The 22116-nt window shown below is 35.5% G+C and overlaps 1 protein-coding gene across 2 annotated transcripts in view; it reads right to left on the bottom strand.

Moving 5' to 3' along the window:
• Positions 1–22116, bottom strand: part of ncs1b (neuronal calcium sensor 1b) — a 30100-nt gene that overhangs the window by 5242 nt on the left and 2742 nt on the right. For both annotated transcript variants that reach the window (XM_042729965.1, XM_042729964.1), the window contains exons 2-5: positions 22105–22116; positions 13094–13118; positions 5528–5666; positions 375–453 (exon numbers count right to left, since the gene is read on the bottom strand). The exon at positions 22105–22116 is cut by the window's right edge and continues 977 nt beyond it. In XM_042729965.1, the coding sequence (XP_042585899.1) occupies positions 375–453; positions 5528–5666; positions 13094–13118; positions 22105–22116 (255 nt within the window). The remainder of the gene's footprint in view (positions 1–374; positions 454–5527; positions 5667–13093; positions 13119–22104) is intronic.

Raw genomic sequence — 22116 nt, 5'->3', positions numbered from 1 at the left:
TTTATTTTGGATGCGATTAATAGTAATTGATTTATGATTTTTTTGTTAATTTGGATTACTTTTTTTCAAATAATTGTATTAATAGTGTTTCAAATATGTTGTCCTAACATAACATATATATATATATATATATAATATATATATATATATATATATATATATATATATATATATATATATATATATATATATATATATATATATATATATATAAACTACATTGATTTTTAAATGTGACTTAAGTGTCATTGCTGGGATTTTGTATTTTAAGAATGCTTACTGTTTTATGAAGCATCTCACAAAGGTACTTCACTCCTTCTGTCTTTCACTGATTCTCACTTGAATGGGCTTTTATTAATCAAAAACTTGCTTACAGCGGAGCTTTTCATCCAAAGTCCCACGTGAGGTCACAGACAGGGCCTGAATGAACTCAGAGAACTCAATCCGTCCATCCTGTGGGGAAAAAATATATATATACATATACTGCCCTTTTATTTAAATTAATTTCTACAAACAGCCTACTAATACATTTTAACAGTAAAAGCTAACATTAGATCATACACTATTAACTAACAATGAACCCTGTTAAATGCTGTAAAAACAATCTTTCATAGTTTTTTCATGGTGTCTAATGCACTAACTAATTTTTAAGTATAGAACCTTATTGTAAAGTGTTACCCAGAAGCCTTTTGTTGATTGGCAGAATAAAATGGGCCAGTGGGCTGCTATTCCTGTCCCACCCCCTGCTCTTCCTTGGGGCTATAGGCTGGCACCACCAGCCATTACAAAATGCATTCCACTTCCAAATATCCAGCAGATATGTTATGACACATTTTATGATTGGTCTATTGAAACCTCTCTAGAGCAAGAGAAGTAAATGAATGCAGTTTCATGTTATTTAGTTCACAGCTTTAAGATCTTCTAAAATATGTCTTAAAACCATGTTATTTAGTTCACAGCTTTAAGATCTTCAAACCTTACTTTATTGCATGAATTTTTCTGACTATGCACTCTGTTTTCTGTCATCTTCACATCAGACTAAACTGGTGGGCTTGAGGAACTTCTGAAGAGGCACTAACAATGACAGACAGCATTTAGTTCCTGTGAATAAAATTATCCAATCAAAGCATTGTTCCACTGGTAAGCTTTCACACCCAGGTGACCCTGCCTGATTTGCAATTGTTTATTTTTGCAATGTATTATTTCGGACTGAACTGTTCTTGAACTACAGAGTACAAATAGCATGTAAACAAACAAAAAAAAAATGCAATTATGCATGTCAGCAATTAGACTATATACTAAAGGCTCACTATAGACAATGAAAGATAAATGTCAACAAAAAGCATTCACTACCCTTGCACTTTCATATATAAATTATATATATATTTTTTGTGCTTTACCATCGAATCTGATACATTCAGCCAAAAAAAAAGAAAAAAAGAAAAAAGGTTAGAAAAAATTACATTTAACCAAATACCTCAAGGCCCTTATAATACTTAAAATAAATAAATAAATAAATAAAACACTTACAAATATAACTGATAGTTAACTATTTGTAATCTAATAAGAACCAATTATAAACCAGATTTTAACATGATAACATGCATCAAGCATCCTACATGTTGCGTTACTTCTTACTTTTTCTTTACTACAGAGACTCCAGGAATGAAACATAAAAAACCTTCACATGCCAAGCTAAATTATAACAATAATATTTAAAAAAAAAAAAAAAAAAAAAAACGAAAACAATAATAAAATTTTTTACATTTTCCTAATACTAAGAAATATTATATATATTTATAAATTACTACAATGTAGTACTAAAGTAGCTTAAAGATACAATAAAAAAATTATAATAATAAAAAACTACATTAGCTACAATGTAGCTATTACTGTATGTTCTCACTCACTGGTGGAACAAGAATCAAATTCATGTTTACTTACTGAATTCCTCTGTATTACCTCAATCCATTTTCCTTTCAACATTATGAGTTTTCCAGTTCCTGCTATACAATCTGCAGACTGAATCTAGCATGCAGTGTTAGGTTTCGGTCAAATACAGCCTTGAGGTTCAAAGGTTCAGTTTGGTGTCATCAAACCACAGAATCTCATTAAACCAAATTGGGGCATTTCCTATCTGCCTCGGGCAAACTCTAGGTGACTCAATTTCTTGCCACCCTTCCTTATGAGTCACATTTGTGAGTGTATTTGCTTTCGCTGTCTCATGCAGTCTGTCATGGAGAACAACAACAACAGTTACTGTTACTGCCCTACTACACTTGCAATATTCAGAGCACTACATTTTGGAGGACAGCCATTTATTTCATCTTTTGTCTCACTTTTAATGATGGCTTTCATTATGCTCAGAGTTGTATTCCACAACATAAAACATTACTTATATCCCTGCCTAGACTTGAATTTTATATGATCTGCTTGAATGTTACATGGTCATAAGGGTTTAGTGTTTCCTTAAGACTGCACAAAGAAGGGATCAGGTCAAGTCAAGTTTAATGTTCCAGTCATATAAAGGTGCTGAGGTTTGGCTCATCATCATGACCCTGTTAGCCCCTGTTGGCAGATGCTGAAACTACACAATCTGAAGTATAGTACATTTAATGGATTTTACTGCTGTTTAACTGCTGTTGTCCTGCATCCTCAATAAACAAGCTACAGGTAGTCCAAAATGCAGCGGCTAGAGTCCTTACCAGGTCAAGAAAATATGATCATATTACCCCAATTTTACAGTCTCTGCACTGGCTACCTAGTAGTTCCGTATCAGTTACAAAAATTTACTTACTTATAAGGCCCTTAATCTCCTGTACCTAAATAGTCTTCTACCACGATACAACCCATCACGCTCCCTTGGACTTTTGATTACCTAGCAAAGTCCACTAAAGAAGGTGAGCTTTTTCGTGGATCCCAAACTCTGGAATAGCCTCCTGATAATGTTCGGGGTTCAGACACACTTTGCTAGATTTCTTTAGCATTCAAATAATGCATCTCTCAATTTTGGACTGCAGTTATATCTGACAAATGTGCATTATATTCTTTAGCTTGGGTTAATCTAATTAATTTTACTTGGCTGGAACAGCAGCTACGCTAATTATGTCTCTATTTGTTTTTCTCTTGCTTTGCCACGGGATTTACATCCCGTGGATGATTTACACAAGCTCCAGTCTGGATCCAGAACACCTGAAAAGAGATGATGCCAACCCCTTTATGATGCTAACCCAGAAACAATACAGAACTACCACATTTTGCTCTAAGTTTGATTGCATAATTGCTGTTAATAGCGTTAATCGTCTGTTTGTTTACGTCTTTTTTTGATTTTTCTGAACACATATTTGCACATGAACTGACAGTCACCACTGATAATACTAAATATTGTAGAATTTTCTGTAAAGTTGCTTTGTAATGATTTGTATCGTAAAAAGCGATATACAAATAAACTTGAATTGAATTGAATTGAATTAACAAAATACTATGGAAGCCTGTTTCCGCCACTGAATAAAAAATAAAAAAGGTAATTGCGATTTTTTTAATCTCACAATTCTGACTTTTTTTCTCACAATTTCAACATTACATCTTGCAATTCTGAATTTTTTTTCATTTTTGTTTTTTATTTCTTTATTGGAATTTTTTGATTTTAAATTCTGACAACATATCAGTCTTTTTTTCTCCTCAGAACTGGATGTTATATCTCACCATTCTGATTTTGTTTTTTTTTTTTATATTGTGATTTTTTGTTTTTATAACTCATAATTGTGAATTTATATCTCGCAATTTTGAGAAAGTCAGAATTGCGAGTTTATATCTGACCTGATTAAAGGGATAGTTTACCCCCGAAATCAAAATTCTTTCATCATTTAACCAGTATGAGTTTCTTGCTTTGGATATTGAAGATATTTTGAATATGGGTAACCAAACAGTTGATGGTCCCCACTGACTTCCATAATGTGGAAAAATAATACTATAGAAATATATTGGGGACCATCAACTGTTTGGTTACACACATTCTTCAAAATATATTCTTTTATGTTCTACAGAAGAAAGAAATTCATACAGGTTTGGAACAGCTTGAAGGTGAGTAAATGATGACAGAATTTACATTTTTGGGTGAAATACACATTTAATTATTTCCGTAGTTTTTATATTTTTTACATTGCACAGCTGTAACATAATTAAATGTGAAAAAGGGTAACACAAATTAAATATCATAGAATAAGACTGGTAACTTGCAGGAACAGACACTCAATTGCAAAACTCTGGAGCACAAATTCAGGGAAGGCAGAGTTTGTGTCTCTTTGACCTCTGTTCTAAAGTCAGACTACAGAGTCTGTTCTGTAAGACATCACTGCAGTTCCTTACAAGCCCAGACTGATAACATCTCCAGAACACTGACCATGAGACGGTGACTGGAAAAGTGAATCTGAGGTGAAAAGCACTGCAGTGGTACAGATTACTAGAAAAGAGCCAACAAAGGCCAAGACTAATGTCTCTCACTAACAGCGGTGCCTTTCAAAACCTATAAATAAACACAGGGACTAGTTTGACTGTGTGTGATCTCTGAAAGTGGTTTGGCTGCCAGACGACTCTTATCTGGCAGGGGTAACTGGCTCCTAATCACATTACAGATTGCATAGATAACAAATTGAGGCTATTTAGTGAATAATTAATAACAGGAACAGGGCACAATTCACAAGAGGGTAAGAATAATTAACCTTTCACCTTCCATCCATATACATATGTACTGTTGCAAAACCTGAGGTCTCTCGCTGTCTGCTGTCTACATAGGCACCATCCTAACAGTAAAGGAACCTCATAAGTGTCTGATATAGAATGTTCTATATAGACAACTCCATGTGTATTACAAATATCGCTCTGCATTGGAAACTTGATTTGCAATTGATCTAAATGACAAGAGTGATATATATATATATATATATATATATATATATATATATAATATAATATATATATACTAAGTAAAGAACAGACAAAGAGATAGTCCGAATATCTCCAGCCTAGGGCTGCACGACAAAAATCATAATTGTTGATTATTCCCTTGAAATTGTAATTGAGATTATTCATTATGATTATTACAATTTACATTGAATGATGTTTATACCATTATTTGATGCAACTGCATGCCATATATTTATATGAAAAGCTGAAAACACTCTAACTGAAAAACTTTTAGTGCTTTTCTACAGTATTAAGCCTCAAATGTCAACTATACATCGGATTGGTTTCTTCTTTAAATTATAAACAAATAAAAACATGAATGGTATTATAATGTTATAGTAAAACTAAAATAATAGGAAAAACCCTTAAGGTTACGTAGAAAGAAAAAAATGCATCTTAATCACACAGTGGACTTTGATTGATTAATTGGCACTTTAAACGATTATGTAATTGTGGCATCCATAATTGTAATTGCGATTAGAAATTCAATTAATTGTGCAGCCCTACTCCAGCCCTTAAGAAATTCTGCTGTGCAAGACCCTGACAGTGATGTGCACTTCACCTTGTTCTCATCAAAAACATTGAAGACAAATGAGGCGAACTTGGTGGGGTCGCCGAAGGGGAAGAACTGTTTGTAGATCTTCTGGAAACCTGCAGCATCAAGCTGACCACTTGGGCAATCTTTTATGAAGCCCTTGTACCTGGAAGAGGGAAAAAAAAAAACATTATAATTTCATACACTGTCTTGAAAAGCGGGCACGATGTTACAGAAGACTGTCTCATCTGTGAGCACAGCACCTGACTGATCTCCATGCTAACAAAATAGGCTTATGTCTTTATACTCTGCCTCCTGCTTCATAAGATCTCTGAAGTCTGTTCTCTTTCTGACAGTTAGAAATAAATTATAGCTAGACCTGAACCCTGCTGTGACTTGATAATGACATGAAACAAGAAGGAAACTTCACTAAACTACAGGTAGCAACTGATGTCTCCTGTCTACTATACCCTGCTGGTCAAACCTTCTCTTTCGTTTTCTAAGCTTTCAAGTTTTCTTTTCCTTATTCCACTAAAAATAACAAAACACTTAATTAAGTTTCAGCATGTGGTTTATGCAGCAAGGATTCATTAAATTGATCAAAAGTGACAGTCAAGACATTCCTAGGGCCCTATCATACAACCGGCGCAATGCGGCGCAAGTGTTTTTGCTAGTTTCAGCCCGACACAGTTCTCAGTTTCCCATCCTGTGCCGCATTGTTTAAAAAGCAAATGCATTTGTACCCATGGGCATGCTGATCTAAAAAAGAGGTGTGTTTAAGTGCACTGTTGGGGCGTTGCTATTTTGTGGAGCTGAAATACCAACTCAAACCTGGTCTAAATATTATTCTTTTTTTGTTATTTAAAGAGCGTGTTAGTAATATGTGCCTATAGGTGGGTGCACAACGCGCATACACTTTGCTTATTACACACACAGGGACGCGCAGCAGCACACAAACATTTTTAAAAATGTAAAATTACATTCCTCCATGTAAATAGAGAACCCACCATGCGAGCACAACTGGTTTTTAAAGGGGATGGGAGATGAGACTTTGATTGGTTTATTGCATGTTAAACCTAAAAATCAGCCATTACTCATTAAGAGAATATGGACAACCCATTTAGACCATGAGCGCCAACCGTTTTCCCATCACTAAGTTACCAAAAGTAGATTCAGACACACTCTGAGTGCACCTGCACCCTGCGCTTTAGACCATGCGCTTATATTGTTAAAATAGGGCCCCTAATGTTACAAACGATTTTAAAAATATATCACATTTTCCATGTTAAGCAGCACTGATGTTTTCAACACTGATAATTATAAGAAATATTTCTGGAGCATCAAATTGTCATATTAGAATGATTTCTGAAGGATCAAGTGACACTGAAGTAATTTCTGAAAATTCAGCATTACCATCACAGGAATAAATTACATTTTAAAATATATTCAAATATAAAACAGTTATTTTAAATTCGAATAATTTTTCACAATATCATGGATTATTAGATTTTTGATATATAGTAAATATTGCCTTGGTAAGCATAAGAGACATTAAAAACATAAAAAAATACTTACCAACCAACCAACCACACTTTTAAACAATAATTTATGTATAATTGTTTTTACTGTATAATATATAATATAATATAATATAATATAATATAATATAATATAATATAATATAATATAATAAACCACAGCAACATTTTGTCAGATTAATGCTTAAAAAAATACAAACTGACTATTTTATTTTATATTATTTTGTTTGACTATCTTGTTTTAAGGGTGTTTACCTGTTTTCAAATGAAAAACAAGGCAAACATATGACTGTTTTAGCAGTGACACTTCTTGTTAAATGTAATAAACACATGAAAATTAGAAATGTTTTTGAGCTGCATTGCAGGGTACAATAGGAACAGAACTGCACTTTAAATTGTTTAGCTCTCATGAATGCTTACCTTCTAATCAAGCTGTAATTTTCATCTGTGCAGCTGCCTGTCACACTCAAATACTGCATTAAATTTATATCTAATGTCAAGCTCACCCAAGCAGACTATTAGTGGAGCTCAGTTTATCAGGCTGTTAGGTAACGTGAGCGTGAAGGGAAAGAGGGTCTATACCTATCTCAGCACAACACTCTCAGCTTTGACTCGCATGCTGAAACTCCTAATGGAGATTCAGTGTGATTTAAGCTACCAAACTCTCCCAACAGCCTCTCTCTTACTCAGTTTGTCTATTTTTCTCTCCCCTTCCTGATGATAAAAGGCAGGAACTTCCTCGCTTAAAGGAAAGAAGACTCTGCTAACACAAGGGACAGGACAAGCACAAGGTCATATGGGTTTGTTTGCATACCCCAATTTGGTTTGGACTGATGCCAATTTTGCCTTCAGTATGATTGCAGACTCTGATACCTCAGAACTAATTTAGGACTTCAGACAACAAATAAACATCCTTTAACAATGGAGCAAATGAAACTTGTCTATTCCCTGAAAACAAATGTTTTGGGTTTAAAAAAAAATAGGAATATGAAAAGGAATAGGAAACAGGTAGACAAAAGAAAGTAGAACTGGCAAATTTCCATTTTAATGCAGACTGTAAGTTTAAATGCTGAATTAAACATTCAAAGGATATGCAAGTCTTAAACACAGCCATGATCAGTAAGTTTACTCACTATTATGAATGGTTCAGCTGAGCATGAGACTTTTTAAGTCCAGAAGTTATGTGTACCAACGAAGGATTTTGTACACAACCATAAAACCACTCAAAGATGTTTTCTGCCACATGCACACAAGTATCTTGCAGAGGGTCAGGGGTCTATAACCTCCTGTAGCTTTATGACGCCATCCTCTGGCCACATGCGGAGCAATGCCAGCTGTGTAATGTCTCAGCAATTGCCCCATAACATCTCACCAGTCAGGAAAAAACAGTCAGTCAACTGGATGATTCACAAATCAGTTGGGCTATTTTTACAGCTTCAAGAAAGGAGAAAATGTTCTCTGTAAGTATGATTCATGCTTTATCCATTCATTGGCAAAGGTGGTAGGTGGTGGTGGTGGGGACTGTTACGCCCCATCAGGAAACTCTGAACAACCTTCTACTTCTCAACACACAGAATTCAAACTCTCCACATCATTAAGCATGCACCGAGTGAGCACAGAGCAAATGAGAAGGGTAACAGCATTTCGTTTTCAGCTAATCCGACTTGATTGCGGCTAAATTTGACCACGCCGCTGTTGTCAAAGCAACGCCTGCTGTTTTTTGAAAAGCAAGGAACACAAAGATCTCATACCTCAAATATGATGTGCATAAATGCAGCATAGTTCAAAGGAATTACATTTTTAATGTTCAAATTGAAACAAATTTGCCCCATCAAAGCTGTTGAACATCAGCTTTCATTGAGATGTGATGATGAAGTGTAGGCATCTTACATTGCAGTGTCTATTAAAGGGTACTTTCTAGAAATGCTGCTGCCTCATTCTCTAATTACATGCTATTAAACTGTCCATACAAGTTCCATATTCGACTATGTCAGCCTACAATATCAGTTCAGTCTGTCTGGATCGCTGAAGTGAAAATCAGTAATTAAACGTCACTTCCCTGCTGAAAAGACCAGTGTTGATGAGTTCAACATCCATCAAGCAGATTATTGATGGTTTGGAGCTGGCCTAACTGGCAACATCAAATATGGTGACATGAAAGTCTGGTCATGTGACATGCAAGAACCAGTAAGGTTTCTTGTAAGTTGATGTTGGCGGTTTATGTCACCATTTTTAATGTAGACTAGTCATTCTTTTGTTGATGACAAATAAATTTTTAATGTTTTATGTCCCACTAACTTTTAATATACCGACAAAACCAGTTAAAACATTCTTCAAAATATATTTTTTTGTGTGTTCCACAGAAGAAATAAAGTCATGCAGGTTTGTAACCACATGAGGCTCAGCAAATAATGACATAATTTTTATTTTTGAGTGAACTATGCCTTTAAGAAAGAATGGTAGTGATACCAGCACCCAAAACAAAACATATACTAGTCTCTTCAACAGAGCTGTCCATTTGTTCCTGAATAAATTATGTTGTCATTCCTCACACAGCTGCTCATTTGACCGTCATCACTTCTGAACCTCTCTGGCTCTTAATGGAAGGGGAAACGTTAAAGGAATCTCAATGCTTTTGTGTTCATTGGCAGTTACTGGAGGCAGATTTAAGCAGTGCTTTATGTGATAACAGTGTAATAATGCTGTAGTTCCGTGCTCGTTTGTGGTGTTGTATGACTAATATGTTTACCCAATTATGACATTCTAGCATCAACATCCCTGTTAACCCTGGAACAACATTGCAATCAAACAATCACATTTTAAATTTGCAAAGAAGTAGAAGTAGCGACACATCTTCTGTACATCTGAGTAAAACGGATGATTGAATACTGAAGTGAGTTGACACTTTTGAATGAATCATCGGAATGATTTGTTCACAAATTGAGCTAACTGGGTTATTGAGTTCGACTCAATTATCCACTTGCAGCTTTTAACATTTCACAGTTAAAAATGTGACTTTTTGTTTAGCAAGACTGCTGACAAAAGTCTCGCCACCTTATGGCACTTCAGCTGTGCCCTCCATTAACGGGCACTTCAGTAGATTGCAGTATATTCAAATACAGACTTTCATTATGCTGTTCAGAACACATGAGTCCATTAGCTCCTGCAGGGAAAGACAAATGACTAAATTAATCACTGAGATGTTTAATTGTTGCTCCCGGGGCTGTTGGTTAACCTGTGCACAGCCATTAATTCAGCCTTGTTATCCGTAATGCAAAGTAGTTGGCTGATCAATGCCCATCAGCGCATATAAAAATGGTCATTTATATGCAAAAAGCGAGTGGAACTCTTGGTCAGTGCTGGGGATTTCATTTATGTATGTATTATCAGTGACAGAATGTCTAGGATAAGAGGACAATGAATTCTGTAGCCTTTATGAAAGAGAACGCAATTCTGTCAGGCTAATGTAATAGTTCTGTAATTCAGTTTGAGATTAGGGACGAAGAAGTTTATGCCAGTTTCATTAAATTTCAGCTCTGAGATTGAATAACAAAGATTAAAATCACAACCACTCATAAAAAAGATACAAGAATATTACTCTCAGCCTCAGATATGCCACCACAGTCCATTCACTGACCATCTGATGAATAAGGAAAATAACAAGCGATAACTGACTATGCAACTCCTGGAAGTAAACACACCATTTCTGTCAATAAACTTGGAAATTAAGCTATGGTTTTAAGGAAGAAGATATCCACGAGCACAACTGTATAATCTATAGCTACAAGTAACTTGTACTTATTACTTTTTGACAGACAGAAATTCTTATAACAAATATACACATTTTGTATTACTATTTAAACATTTAAAACACTTGTTTCATGCCAAAATGTTATTTTGCAATTATTTGTTTCCAATGACGCTATCCCACAGTTCTTATTTAGAATAACCTTACACCGTTTAAAGGGATGGTTCACTGAATTTTTAATAGGCTTTATTATGTTTATGGGGTGCAGTCTAATATGTGTTAATGCTTCATAAAAAAAAAAAGCTTAATAATTAAAAAATCAATAATTTACCTTTATTCCACACCTCTCTGTCCCTTCTTTGAGAAACACGCTTATCATTTCCTGCTTTTATGAAGCCCCTCTATCAGAAGTAGGCGATGGGCTCTGATTGGTTAGCTAGCCCAGTGTGTTGTGATTGGCTAAACCGCCTCCAGTGAGCGTCTAAATCTCCCGCAGTACAGTATGGCAACTGCATGCGCGTCCATGTTTAACGCTTCTCATAGCTATGTGAAAATAAGTGTATAATTGGAAAAGTTCATTGTTGGAGCTGAGCTTGAAGAGAGAGAGAGAGAGAGAGAGAGAGATGCAGAGCATGTGCAGAGCAGGGGGATGCGAGGAACAGTTTTAAGAATCGTTGCTTTAGAATACTGATTTTGAAACTTGTGAATCCATTAGAATCATTAGAAGGCAGAATTGTGATTCATATATGAATACATTTTTACGTGCACCTCTAGTTTTCTCTTCCTCTTCTCTAAAGCAGCACAGAATGGCCTCGCCCCCCTTTGCTGCCTTTTCTCGAGGGCAGGGTTTATCAGGGTTTGTGACGTCACAAACCCGGGAAGTAACTCATAGTATTCCCTACCAGCCGTTTTTGTAGGCATTAAACTGCCAGAAATTTATAAGACTTTTATATTTATAGAATATAAAGATAAGATATCTCCGTTTGCATTGCACTTTCATCTTCGTAACTTTGCAGATATTGTTTATGCTCAAACAGCAACATTATAAACTAAGTGAAATCGCAATGAACCGCCCCTTTTGAAGGCCTGGGATCAGTACATTATTTTAAAGAAATAAATACTTTAATTCAGCAAGTAGGCATTCAATTGTTCAAAAGCAACAGTAAACACATTCATAATGTTGCAAAAGATTTCTATTTCCAAAAAACAAAAACAAAAAAACGGTTCTTTGGAACATTCTATTTTGTTACCAAAAGAATACTAAGCACCACTTATAATAATAAGAAATGTTTTTTGAGCAGCAAATCAGCATTAGAATGCTTTCTTAAGGGTCATGTGACTCTGAAGACTGGAATAATGGCTGCTGAAAATTCAGCTTTGCCATCACGGGAATAAACTACATTTTATAATACTTTAAATTCTAATAATATTTCACAATATTTCAGTTATTTTGATCAAATTAGAGCAGACTTGGAAAGCATAAGAGACTCACTGACCCCAAACTTCTGTACATGAATTGCAAGTACGATAATATTTAAGTTTAAATGCACACACATTTCTGACATTTGTGCACCACAAAAGCACTGTGGCTAAAACCATGAAAAAAGCAGCTTTTTTGCACCCACTGCAAATGAATTGTGGGTAAGATAATGTTTAAGGCAGCTTTTTTGCACCCACTGCAGCACCACATAGACACCTATATGTCCCAAAGCAGCTTTTTTGCACCCACTGCAGCACCACATCCTTGTCCTTCCTCACTGGTTTTATGTTGCCAGGACTGGACTGACCTTGGGCATGCCAGCTAAGGTGCCAGCGCTTGGACTCTGTGACAGACTGACATTAAATGAAATGTGCCAAACTACACACTCCTGCTCGCTGACATTTGAGATTGACTGTAACATTACTCTCAAATGTGTGTGTTTCAAGGGTAGACACTGAGATTTTTCCCTGGGAAGCACAACTACAAAATGATGAGGAAATGTAAAATGATGCTGTGTTGAGTGGCCAAAGCAGATGGAGGTATAAAAGCATGATGTGCCCAGTGTGCCAAAACAGACAACAGAGGGATGAGAGGAGGAGGATAAACACTGAGCAGAGGAGTATGTGTAGAACTAGATAGAAAAATAGACAGATACAATAGTATAAGAACAACCGACAGACAGACAGACAGACAGACAGACAGATAGACAGATAGATAGATAGACAGATAGATAGATAGATAGATAGATAGATAGATAGATAGATAGATAGATAGATAGATAGATAGATAGATAGATAGATAGATAGATAGATAGATAGATAACTTACCATTGCTGAACTTCTTTCTCTGTAACTGTAGGGGGAAAGAGGCGAGAACACAATGAATAAACTATTGAATTAAAGATGAAACAAAACACAAAATATACATTTGTCTGGCAGCATGTGCTGCATTATCATAATATAATATCTGATTGCCTCTTGTGATTCAGCCTGTCTTCTAAAATGCACAATACTAACACTTTTTATGAACTCACTTGTAGGTCATTGACATTAATTTAGCACTTAGCTAACACATCTATCCTAAGCGACTTGCAGAAGACTTATTAGACACTCTGGAGCTACAAGGGGTTGTTTCATAAGAAGTAACAGGGCTAACAAAAAACAATGCAAGCACAGAAGTGAGATCCAGAAGACAATGAGTAGGCTGTGATTTGTTGGTCAACATTATTTGGTGGATTATGAAGGCTTGTGATTTACAAATGCTAAACAACAAATCCCCTAACATTATATATTACTCTCATCTCTGCATTCTGAGAGGCAGGTTTCACAATTGGACCCCAGGAGTCCCTCCTCTAACTAACTTGAAGAGCATGGCTGCGCATCCATTCCTATGAGGAAAACTACTTGAGATTATATGGGTACAGATGGAAAATGACAGTATTGCAATTTTAAATATGTATTGATACAGCATCTCATTTGGAATATACTAGGGAAATCAATTTATCAGAAATGCTATCTAATTACATGGTATGCTGGTTAAATAATCAAATCAGTCATTATATGCAGACCAGTTAATGAGCACAAATATTTTTAAAATAATAATAAGGAATATGTATGTAGTAAGAGGGTACGGTTATTTTTAAGAATATTAATTAATTTAATTTAATTTAATCAAAAATAAAAGCGGCAAGCAGCCATTAAGGGGCCAAGCACAACAGAGGTAAAATGAATTGGGGCCAAGCACAACAGAGGTAAAATGAAGACATATTTTTGACCAGTAGGTGGCACTGTGCTGAAAAAATGAAGAGCTAAGGATCTGTCTTTAATTACTCAGTGTATTTACGAGCTAAGTGCACATAAACGGCACCACAAAGTCGTAATTACCAGTGGGGAGTATGGGATTTTCTTTAAGCAACAATCTGTATGAGCCAAAACTGGTCAGAAGTTATAAGCAGAAAGGCCCTTTTTTTTTTACATCTTTTGACCAGTAAGTGACACTTTACCAAAATTACTCAAATGCCCTTGGAACATGCTTGTTAACACATACTAAGTTTGGTCAGAATTCGCTAAAGCGTTGCGGAGATATAACCTTATGTCCATTTTTGCACAAATTTCGTCAAATTTGTTAACACGCTGTATGAAAAAGGTTTCGTATATCAAAAAGCTTTTGACAACTTTTTGCCAGAATGCTCTGAAGATGATCTGAGCAAATTTTGGTGAAAGTCAGACAAACTGTCTAGGATGAATAAAAAAAGTAGATTTTTTCTAAATTCTAAATTGCTAAAGTCTTGACTGAAATTTAAATTTTGGGATGCATTGGAATGCATAAGTTTTTCTTCTACACCTTGCAGTTCAAAAGTTATTAGCAGAAATATGATTTTGCAAATTTGGCATATTGGTGGCACAAGAGAGTTTGAGATAAAAGCGCCAAATTTGCTATGGTTAATATTGAGACATTCCTCTATCTGTGTACCAAATTTCATAACTTTCCTGCAAGTAATTCTATGGGCTGACATAGACTTCCAGAGTGGAAGAAGAAGAAGAAGAAGAAGCAGAATACTTTATAGCTCTTATTTACCAATTTTTTTCAACAAAGTTTCTTATAATCTGTAACAAACTAAAAATATTGTTTTCAATTTGCATAATCTTCCTGGTGTAGCTTCCTCTTCTCCCTGGGCATCCAGGCAAGTGTATTTGACTGATTGGGTACAGTTGTGGGCCACCTCATAAACGGAGCAAGGATTTTGCTTTTATTCGTCAAAAAATACACATTCCCTCATGCAACAGATGTCATTCTAGGTAAAGCATTATAAGCAGAAGACAACATGAATTTGTACCCACACAACCCTAGTGCTGGGATAGCAAAGTTAAGCTGTTGCTGGGAAACAGCAGTAACCTAGAAGCTTGAAAACAATGACCGAAAACGTAACCAACACAATGACCCACTACTCCTAGCCAGACACAGGATGTCAAATACAGCACAGCATGGATTTAGTGTACATCTGCAGTACCTAGAAATCTGTGTGTAAATAACAGTTTATGTCTACTTCTTCTGTCATGTTTGACTAGTTGCAGTTTTATTGGTTGGAGAATTCATAATTCGTTGATAATCACCACTGGTGAAATATAGCTGTTTGTGCAGTTAGGAGCTCAAGCCCATCACGAAAGCAAGAAAAGCTTTTGAAGATTTGAGTGGGCAATGCCTGTCTACCTTCATCCTGTCTCACTAAAACCTCCTTTGGGAATGTGGTGCTCCATTTGTGAGGAAAAGATGAAGAGAAAAAGAGAGATTAAGACAGACAAAGTAAAGAGACTTAGACACCTAGCATATTATGTTATGAAGTTATGAAACCGTATTGGCTATTCAAGCACACTACTCTTAGATATATACTGTGAGCAATATGTAAATTCTGTATGTAAAGAACAATTGGATTACCTAATATTGGCTAAAATGTAAAGTACAGAACAGAGCTTAATTCTAAATCCGATTGGCTGACTTCTGCTGGATTTCTGGGATCTTAGAGTCCTTTTACGCTGCTACATGGACAACAAAACTCTGGATTTCACTGAAAATGGCATATATAGGTGGCATATGCGGGTAAATATGAAAGCACCAACACTGACACCACAGCCTAATGATTTAACATTGTTTTTGGATCACTTGAATTGCTTGTGGGACCTAAAAAGTTGAAGGGGTCATATGACGTTGCTAAAAAGAACATTGTGTACTTGGTGTAATGCCATGTTTATGCGGTTTAAGGTTCAAAAAACATTATTTTCCACATAACGTACATTATTGTTGCTCCTCTATGCCCAGCCTTTCTGAAATGCGTTGATTTTTACAAAGCTCATTGTTCTAAAAAAGCGAGGTGTACGCTTATTGGCCAGCTATCCAGTGTGTTGTGATTGGCTGAATACAAAAACACTGTGTTGTCGTCTCCTGGCACGACAAGACAAAACCAATAAAACCCATTACAAACTAGGCATTTTTTGCATCTAGTGAGGACATAATTACTGATTATAATGACTTGTACTGTGTTTTTATGCATTGTGTTGCATATCGTGCTGTGTAAATGTAAAACCATGTCTGCATTTGTGATTGGAGAACAAAAAAAGTGCTACTATACACTGCTTTAAAGTCGCATTAGAATCATCAGTGGCAAATTCTTTAAATATAAAAAATGTACTTACAGTCTCTGAGTCAGAAACGTCAGACTCTCCTTGCAAAGTTGGAACTGCCCCACTTTATAGAAACAGCCCTTGAGCTGTAGGGCTGGACAATAATATGTACTTTTTTTTTCAATAACGGTGATATGATTTTTAAACACATTTCCGATATTTCGATTTATTTTTAAATTTTTTCAATTGCTTTGTTTTGTTTGCCAGTGTTTCCCATACATTGTTATAATTGTGGCTGTTTTAAAATCAAAACACGTCATGGGTGTTTTATATGAATGTATCTCTAAAGGGAAAGGACTGTCTTCAGAAAGGTTTCAACGGCATTTTGATTTTATCTAATAAAAGAAGCGTTCATGAGCGGAGCTGATTTTGTTACAGCTGTTACTGGAGAAACCGCTAGTTCTACCGCTTTCAAAGAATCAGTTTGCATCAGTTTGCATTTTCAATAATAAGCCCGTCTCCAACAACATTTTTTTTTCCCTGCAGCAACTCCGAGCACTTTTCATACCTTTTATACCTGATAAAGCACATTTGTTTCAATCTATAAGAATAATCAGCCTACACTACCAGTCAAAAGTTTTGAACAGCAAGATTTTTAATGTTCTTTTTTAAGAATTATTTTCTGCTCACCAAGCCTGAATTTATTTGATCCAAAGTACAGCAAAAACAGTAAAATTGTTAAATATTTTTACTATTTAAAATAGCTGCTTTACATTTGAAAATATTTTTTAAATGTAATTTATTTCTGTGATCAAAATGAATTTTCAGCATCATTACTCCATTCTTCATTGTCACATGATCCAGAAATCATTCTAATATGCCGATTTGCTGATTATTAATATTTAAAACAGTTGAGCACATTTTTTTTTTTTTGCAGGATTATTTGATGAACACAAAGATCAGAATTTATCTGAAATAAAAAGCTTTTGTAACATTATACACTATTCTAATCAAAAGCTTGGAGTATTTTGTGTGTGTGTACACTGTGTCTGTGTCAAAAGTGTGTGTGTGTGTGTGTGTGTGTGTGTGTGTGAAAGAAATTATAGAAATTAATACTTTTATTTAGCAAGGATGCTTTATATTGATCAAAAGTGTCTTTCAATGGCTCTGATCTGTTCTAGTGAGCTCGCACCGAGCGGATAAACGGTCCGTGTGGCACGATTCAAAATGAGTCGCGCTGTTTTGTTCTGCTTTTGGCACATAAACATTATATCAGAACATTTATCGAACTTTTCATATCGTTTTTTTGAGTAAAACTATATCGCGATAATTATCATTATCGAATTATCGCCCAGCCCTATTTTAGATCATTCAAAATTCGGAGAACTTTGACTTTACAGACATCTCCAACTAATTTGCTATGTGTTTTAATGTAGATTGTAGTGTCCAATTATTTGCTTTATGCCAATAGTGCTGCCTAACTCATATATGTTTATGAAGGTAACAAAAAAAAATAATAATAATAATAATGATTATCCGTGAGTTTTTGTTGCAAAACAACAACAACAACAAAAAACTGCAGCAAATAATAGCATTGCAATTTTTTAGAAAAGCCAGAGCCAACTCCATATTTTTGGCCAGCCATGATTAGAAATAAACTCGGCGAAATCCTGCTGGGACTGCTGTAGGCAACAAATGATGCATTCATGCTGCCCTCAAAAAATCGACCAGATGGAGGCATCTTTGTAGGATGTTATGCAAACATTGGACTCAAATATGCCTTGATGCCTTCCTACCTTTGTATTCTCCCTGAGAAGTCAACATTTTTCAGGTTTCTGACACAGTCAGTATGTGCAGACCCTCCTTTGTCACTATTAAACATTTGTATGTCTAATACATTACACATTTTCTAAATGGTGTGCTGAGGGGAAATTGTGTGAATTCATGCTGGCTTTTTGTTTTATACCAGAAATGACTCAAACAACCCTCCTTCTCATTCTATGAATGACTCTGCAGCCAAGCTCTCTTTGTCCTATGACCACTAATCACTTGGAAACCAAGATCTTTTCAGATGCCTCCTTGCAAAGTCACAGGACATCATTGTTGAGGCAGACTGTTCTAATGGGGGTAATCAAAGAGTTTGTATTTCAAGCTCTGGAAAAAGAGATTTAGAAAAGCGTGACGGAGAAGGAAATGACTGGCCCCTTCAGACACACTGTCACAGCACAATGGCTGTGAGCAATTAAAGGCACAGAGCACACAAACAATGAAAATACTTTGCAAACCTATGTGATTTACTGCTTTACTGCAATGGAACATAAAAGGTGACCACCACCCTTTTCAATAAAATGAAAGAGAATGAGGAAGAGAGGCTGTTAAGCTCCAAATTGGCAAAAAACAAAAAAACCACAATAAAACCATTTTAAAAGTAGCCACTAAGAACAAATTCAGTTAGATTTTTAGATGAAGCTCTTAAGCCAGTTCAAACAAATGGTCTTAATCAGAAATCGTTTGACTTCAAAAAACCTGATAACAAGCATACACTACTTTAAAATAGATTCATGGTGCTTTTGTGTCTTTTTGAAGTCTTGAAAACTCTATTCCCATTGTAAATTCTTGGAAAAGTTTGACTAGTGTATGATTCAAAATATCTCATGTTCAACAGAAGAAGAAAAAGTCATACAAGGGCATGAGGGTGAGTAAATTATGACAGAATGTTAATTTTTTGGTGCATTAGTACTTAAAGAGTTCACACCCTCATATTTCATTTGGACTATATAGCTACTAACACTCTAAAAGGAGCCTAAAATGTCAATTGTATGCAAATCTGCTAACTGAAAGGGCAAAACTTTAATGGGGCAGTTGCTCCACTGCTCTAAGCGCATAGTGAGCTCTCTAAAGAAAGCACCATTGGAGACTAACATGTAGCACTTTAGTGAGATGTGAGCTGGCAGTGATATAGGCCTTTGTTTAAATTTGCCTCATTAAATCATTCAGGCCTCTAATGCCCAGTGCTGTAGTTCTTTGAGGCTTCAATTCTCCACAGAGCTGCAACAGTAGCTTACATCCAATCAATACCAAGAGATATGTCCACCATTAAATAATCTGATGATTGTTATGAAAATGCCAGTGTTACATAACCCAACAAAAGAAAAGTGCCTCATATTTGTAGTTAAATGCCATGGAAAAGCTGTTTCACCACACTGAATAGGCGAGCCAGTGTTCTGATTGATAAGCTTTCGATCAAGGCCTTCCTGGCAGAACGAAAAATCTTCTGCCTACATTCAAATCTAGACTGTATTCATGCACGCTTCCCTTTGCTCTTCACCACGCAAAAAACTCAATCATGTAGCCCACTCATGAGAAATAAACACGCAGCAGCAGCAAGCCTCCACAGCTGTAAAACAAGTTAAGCTGTCCTTTAATTGCCATAAACATTGCAAAATGCAGACAGGAAACGGCTGAAAGTGTAGATTGAATTAGTCGGTTGCATCTGGGATGGCAGTGGAGAGAGAGAGAGAGAGAGAGAGAGAGAGAGAGAGAGAGAGAGAGAGAGAGAGAGAGAGAGACAGAGGCCAGCTGTTAATTTTGAAAAGAGTCAAAAAGTCAAATTATGTTATAAAGTGTATGTGGCGCTTATGAGTTCAACCATTTTTAACATGTTTTACATACCATATTTGTTTATTTACTACAGGTTTAAATGGATAAATTATGGTGAATCAAAACCAGCTTAGTGGTTTCTTAGCTAAACTTATATTCAGACTAAACTGTGACATTTTATGATAGATCATTTTGAAAATCAAATACAATATTATTAAAATCTAAAGACTTCCAGTTAAATAGAGAACAGCTAATTTATGTTCAAGTGCTCCAATAACTACAAAAGTGTGAAAATCTCTAATGATAAAACGCTTTTCTCTATAAAACAAAATTGTTCCTTCCTGGTCATCCTACATTGCAGATTGAAGAATGTATTTTTGTATTTTAGTTGTATTATTTTTTTTACTTTTTTCAGTGGTAATAGAGATTAGGGATAAATGAAAATATACAATTGATGACTTCTTCCCGATTAAAAACATAATTTCTAGCTATGGGCTTGAGCTTATAGAGACGTGAAAAATGTACAGGAACAAAAGAATGAGAAACCGATAAAGGTTACAAATGGGGATGAGGAGAAAAAATAACAGAGATGCAATGTCCTTCATTGCAAAGCAGAGCTGATAAGGCTTTAATTACAGTATTCCATTCCATGCTCACAGAGAGGCAATTAAACGGTAGAGAGAGACTATAATAAAAAAGAAAGAAAGAAAGAAAGAAAGAAAGAAAGAAAGAAAGAAAGAAAGAATGTGAGGGCCATGTAGTACATCCCAGCACGGAGGCACATTTCCCTGCATGCTGCAATTTCCTGCCCAGCGCCTCTCCATGTAGCGCCCACCACTGAGCCCAACACACAGCAGACACCATTATTAGGAAGCCATTGGCTGTCACTTCCCATTCTATATCTGCATGACTTCAAGCCAGCGCTGCCTACTTTACCATGCTCACTGCTTTATTAACACAGACACTATTTACTCACAGTGTCTTGGCTTCTTTTCATAAATCTGATGAAAAAAAGATCTGTTTTATATTAGGCTTCCTAAATCATCTTTAATAAACGGATGGTCAGGTTAGGTATTTGTTATTTGTTCTTAGTCGGTTCAGAAAGTGTAACCTAATATAGAGTTTTGTAATGTTACACAGATTCATTTTGCTGTAAATCTTTGTAAAAAAAAAAATAAATAAAAAAAAAACTATGTAGCATTCTAAAACTCTATTTGTAGATGCATCCTAATTCTTGTACTTTTGTACTGTCCTATGCCATTGTGTGTCTTCAATATGAATGCAAAGAAGGCCTACAGTGAATTTTGTTCTTAGCATTTCCAATGCTGTTGTCATTTCACTGCACTAGTTTTAGAATCGAGATCTAGCTCAATTTGTTTACATATATAGCCTATGCATCCATGGAAACCCAGTCTGCTTCACTGGCAGAGAGCAAGCCACTTTCAGATATCTCTCTGGGCAACCACCAGCCTGATTGCAGATCTCAAGACCGACCAATTTGCATATTCATAAAGCTCGAGTCCCAATTGGAGGGCTTTTAAAACATGCTTGATTAGGCCCACTTCCAGGCTTCTGCTAATCACAATTTGTGATGCCACAAGAATTGTGATTTCTTGTGACAAAATATATTTGGTATGAGCCGCAGGATCTTGAATGTGGTTTAACAATGCTGTTTTCAAACAAATTAGCTCATATTCTAGTCTATTAATTAGTGCATGTGCTGGACCCAAGAGGATAACAGATAAATAAAAAAAAATTGGTTTTAATAGCCACCATGGCCTTTTTACTCAAAGGCTGGAAAAACATCAATGAGATTATAGCAACAAAGAAAAAATGAACACTATTGCAAAACATGGCTACGAAACAGCATTTATCATATGCATCCTTAAAAATAAACATTATTTTATGGTTCCATATAGAACCTGTAACATCCACTGAATGTTTCTTTTGCAGTTTCTCTAGTTAAAAACTGATCTTTAGATTATTAAAAGTTCACACTGAGAAAAAATGGTTCTTTTAAGAAGTGTTCCATGAAAGGTTCTTTGGGGAACCCAAAGTGGCTTTTTAATAGTTCTTCAATGGAACCTTTATTCTTAAAAGTGTACTCAGAAAGTACTTACAGTAGGTCTTCC

Source organism: Cyprinus carpio, chromosome B8, assembly GCF_018340385.1.
Source record: "Cyprinus carpio isolate SPL01 chromosome B8, ASM1834038v1, whole genome shotgun sequence".
Classification (NCBI taxonomy): Eukaryota; Metazoa; Chordata; class Actinopteri; order Cypriniformes; family Cyprinidae; genus Cyprinus; species Cyprinus carpio.
Note: the sequence above shows the minus strand (reverse complement) of the source record. Positions and strands in the feature narration are given on the sequence as shown.